Source organism: Camellia sinensis, chromosome 2 (assembly GCF_055761805.1).
Source record: "Camellia sinensis isolate YWXY chromosome 2, ASM5576180v1, whole genome shotgun sequence".
NCBI lineage: Eukaryota > Viridiplantae > Streptophyta > Magnoliopsida > Ericales > Theaceae > Camellia > Camellia sinensis.
Genome location: NC_138962.1, coordinates 19555235 through 19559952, shown reverse-complemented (window position 1 = coordinate 19559952; position 4718 = coordinate 19555235). Strand labels below are relative to the sequence as shown.

General features: G+C 47.2%; 1 protein-coding gene across 1 annotated transcript; it reads left to right on the top strand.

Annotated features, from left to right (window-relative positions):
• Window positions 1–711: 711 nt before the first annotated feature.
• LOC145811193 (uncharacterized) lies at window positions 712–1287 on the top strand. Its single transcript, XM_082907556.1, has one exon. It carries the CDS (start codon window positions 712–714, stop codon window positions 1285–1287), a length of 576 nt encoding a protein of 191 aa, XP_082763682.1.
• The last annotated feature ends 3431 nt before the right edge of the window (window positions 1288–4718 follow it).

Below are 4718 nucleotides of genomic sequence, written 5' to 3'. Positions count from 1 at the left end.
GATCCACTTTTATTTAGTGCGGAATTCGGTACGCACAATTGGTGCGGTGAGCGTGGATCACTTCATCTCTGAGCTCTGCATTCAGTTCCGGCGATGGGGATTGAGGACATTCCGCCGTCGACACATACTCCACAGACGGAGAAAACGAAGGACAAATGTTTGGCACTCCCAACAGTCCTGGAGGAGCAAACTGGAAACAATAATCGAACCCCCGAATCCGTCGAGCATCGACTACTCTTCGTTAGAGGTTCTTCTCATCACTTTCTTCTAGAAAAGGATTATAGAGATCGCATCATAGACTCCATGGAGATGGAGATACAGGAGTTGAAAGCCCAACTTAAGAGGGTGTTGGGTGATCCGATAGAAAAGAAGACGGAAGCGGAGCCCTCTCGTTTGCGACAGAGGAGCTCATCCAGAGAGCCACCAGTGAAGAAATTCCCCAAGAATGAGTCTGGGCAACAAAGCCAGCCTATCCCGGTACAGAGTGAGGTAGCAAGCAGTCACACCCGTGGGTCACGCCGGAGAAGGGCCAAGAAATAGAAGACAGTTAGCCAACAGACTGAATACCCTCCTCAGGACCTTCGTACTTGGTTGATAGGCAATAGGCAGAACGAACAACATCAGGATCACCTAGACCGTACTGTTCACCAGAGAGAACATCAGGCGCTGGACAGGCTCGTCTCTTCGCCATTCTCCCCGGAGATTGAGACCATGAGACCTCCAAAGAAATTCACCCCACCAAAGTTCACTTCATACGACGGGAAGTCAGACCCGCTAACACATATTAGCCATTATAGACAGATGATGTCCCTATGGAACCAAGATGAGGCACTGATGTGTAAAGTCTTCCCATCTAGCTTGGGAGAAACTGGACTTCGATGGTTCGATCGTCTCCCTGCTAGATCAATCCATGGTTGGAAACAGCTCTCCGAAGAGTTCCTAGCCAGGTTCGTCTCCAACACTAAGATCCCGAAAGAGCCGGATACACTGTTCAGCCTCCGAAAGGAGCAGGAGGAAACGCTGCGCAATTATGCTAGGAGGTACTGGGAAGAGTACAATGACCTGGAGGAAAATGTGTGCAGTGAGCAGATGGCCGTTATGTTCTTCAAGCATGGTCTGCGCCCGGAAAGTAAGCTGAGACAATCACTTACCAAGCACTCGGCCACGGTTTTGAAAGATTTGCGTGCCAGGATTGCACAGTATGCTCGCCTCGAGGATGGTCAGATCTCCATCGAGGAAGTGTCAATAGAACAAACAGCTTGGCACAAAAAGAGAACAGATCGATGAGAACATCAGTGAATGAAGTGGATAAGTCCAAATCCCACAAAGCCATTGTGACTGTATTCAAAGAGCCAATCTATCGAATCTTGGAAAAGATCAAGAGAGAGCCCTTCTTTGTTTGGCTGTCGAAAATGTTGGGAGATCCAGCTCGGCGCAATCAGAAGCTCAGATGCACCTACCACCAAGACAGGGGGCATATGACTCAGAACTGCAGGGCACTGAAGCAACACTTGGAAGACCTAGTGGCAGCTGGACACCTAAGGGATTACATTGATTAGGATAAGGAAGTGGTTGAACTGGGGAACCCACCGCCAGAACCAAATATTGAGCATCCACCTTGGCTGATAATAAATGTGATCCACGGGACAGCGACTCAGGAATCTGAGGAGGCACTAAAGGAAGAGATCACTGAGGCTGCGCAAATTCAGCAGGTCATGTCAGTGGAGCCTGTATCGAAAAAGGTACGTATAGTACCTAAATCCCCCTTGTGCACTGTTTCATTTACTAGAAAGGATTTAGAAGGCATACATCACCCACATATTGATGCACTGATTATAACTGTGGGAATTGGGAAACAATTTGATATAAAACGAGTCTTAGTAGATCAAGGCAGTGCAACAAATATATTGTATTACGATTTGTTCAGAAAGCTTGGTCTCTCCGAGCAGCACCTCACCCCAGCAGCAGCCCTGTTGGTCAGTTTCAATTCACAGCCAGAATGGCCGCTTGGCAGAATAGTGTTGCCAGTCATGGCAGGAACAAAAACCCTCCAGATAGAATTCTTGGTAATTAATACACCATCCTCTTACAACGCCATACTTGGCCGTCCGTGGATTCATCAAATGGAGGCAGTCCCTTCAACCTATCACCAGCTCATCCGTTTCCCAACGGAACACGGAGTAGAGCAGATCTCAGGAGATCAAGTTGCGTCCAAACATTGCTTCATGGCAGCATTAAAGGCAAAGCAGCTCAGCAATCGGGTACAGATGGTAGAAGTGGCCGAACAGCCAGTCTTGGAATATGTAGGGGGAGCTCCAGAGGAGAAAATAGTAGAGGATTTGGAGAAAGTCCTGGTAAAAGAGGATGACCCACAAAAGTACTTCCTTATCAGTACCTCGCTAGGCGCTTTCGCATGGTCAGCATATGATACTCCAGGGTTGGACCCAGAATTTGCTTGCCACAAGCTCAACATCAACCCTTCAGCTTGGCCCATTGTGCAAAAAAGTTAGAGATCCTCAATTGAGCACACCGAAGCAGTAATTGCCGAAGTAAAAAAACTCCTGGCTTCAGGAGCAATCAGAGAAGTTCAGTACCCGCAATGGTTGTCCAACATAGTTGTAGTCAAGAAGAAGAATGGAAAATAGAGAGTTTACGTTGATTTCACTTGCTTGAACAAAGCTTGTCCTAAAGATAGCTTTCCTCCGCCTCACATTGATCAACTAGTAAACTCAACAGCAGGGCATGAGCACATGAGCTTTCTGGACGCTTATAGCGGTTATCATCAGATACCACTGTTCGGTCCGGATCAAGAAAAGACAGCATTTATCACTCCAAGAGGAACTTACTGTTACAGAGTGATGCCATTCGGCCTCAAGAACTCCGGGGCAACCTACCAGCAGATGGTCACTCGGATGTTCAAGGACCAACTGGGAAAAACCATGGAGGCTTATATAGATGATATGGTAGTCAAGAGTAAGTTCGCTACAGACCATCTTACAGACTTGAGAGAAGTTTTTGACATCTTAAAAAACCATCAGCTTCGCCTCAATGCCTCGAAATGCACTTTTGGGGTAGGAACAGGAAAGTTCTTGGGATATATGGTCACTCACAGAGGAATTGAGGCGAATCAGGACCAAATAAAAGCAGTACAAGATCTTAAAGTACTAACAAAGGCTAAGGAGCTGCAGAAACTGGCCGGAATGACGGCCGCACTGAATCGGTTCATCAGCAAATCTTCAGATCTGATGAAGCCCTTCTTCCAGCTTTTGAGGAAAATGGCAGCATTTGAATGGAGTTACGAGTGCACTGAAGCACTGCAAAGTCTCAAAAAATACCTCAGTACACCTCCCCTTCTGTCCACTCCAGAGCTAGGAGAGGAGCTATACCTCTACCTAGCAGTCTTAGATCATGCTGTAAGTGCAGTATTAATTCAAGAGGTTAACAAGGAACAAAGGCCTGTCTATTATGTCAGCAAGGCTTTACTAGATGCCAAAACACGGTATCTGCCGTTGAAAAAATTAGCCTACGCGCTGCTTATCGCCTCAAGAAAGCTGCAACATTACTTCCAGGGTCATACCATTAACGTCCTCACTGAATTCCCCCTCAGATCTGTGTTCAGCCGAGCCAATTTCTCTGGCCGAATAGCAAAGTGGGCGGTAGAACTTGGTGAGTTTAACATTCGATATCAACCCAGGACAGCGATCAAGGCCCAGGTCTTAGCGGATTTTGTCGCAGAATTTGCTCTCACCTAGAGTACCGAATCGGGGGATCCGAGTTCGGCACAGGTGCCATGCACCACCGAACAAGGAAAACCCTGTGCTTCGGATGCATGGAAACTCTTTATTGGAAACATCTGGCAGCTCTATGTTGATGGATCGTCCAATGACCGAGGCTCGGGGGCAGGAGTAGTACTTATTTCACCAGAAGGGTTTATCTGGGAACAGGCTCTCAGGCTCAGTTGGAAGGCTTCAAACAACAAGGTCGAGTATGAAGCATTATTAGCTGGCTTACGTAGCGCCGAACACTTCAGTGCAGAACAACTTCTTGTTTTTAACGATTCACAACTAGTGGTAAACCAGCTTTCTGGGGTCTATGAAACACGAGTTGAAAGAATGGCTATGTACGCAGGCAAGGCCAAGGACCTACTTAGAAAATTTCAATCCATACGAGTGGAACGAATCAGTCGAGACAAAAACAGCCACGTTGATGCTCTAGCATGCCTCGGCTCATCAGTGGATACGAAGGATGCTAGAAAAGTTTGGGTTGAGTTTGTACCAGAACCAAGTATTGCATCTCCTGTCCTCTGCAACAACTTAGAGCCGAGCTGGATGGATCCGATATTTGCTTTTCTGAAATTTGGTACACTCCCCGAAGACAAAAGGGAAGCCAACAAGGTCAGACATAAGTCAGCTCTGTTCTGGATCTCACCATCTGGGAAGCTTTACAGATGCTCCTATCTTGGCTCCTACCTCCTCTATGTGCATCCAAATCTGGTTGAGAATGTTCTCTACGAAATTCATGATGGGATTTGTGGATGCCACGTTGGTGGAAGGTCACTGGCACATCGAGCCCTCACTCACGGGTACTGGTGGCCACGGATGCAACAAGATGCGCAGCAGTACGTACAGAAGTGTGATAAATGTTAGAGGTTTGCTCCATTCATTCATCAGCCAGCCAAAACTCTCACCCCACTCACCAACCCATGTTCCTTTGCCCAA

Coding starts and splice junctions, on each gene's coding strand:
- LOC145811193 (XM_082907556.1), top strand. CDS start 712: ATGAGACCTCCAAAGAAATTCACCCCACCAAAGTTCACTTCATACGAC.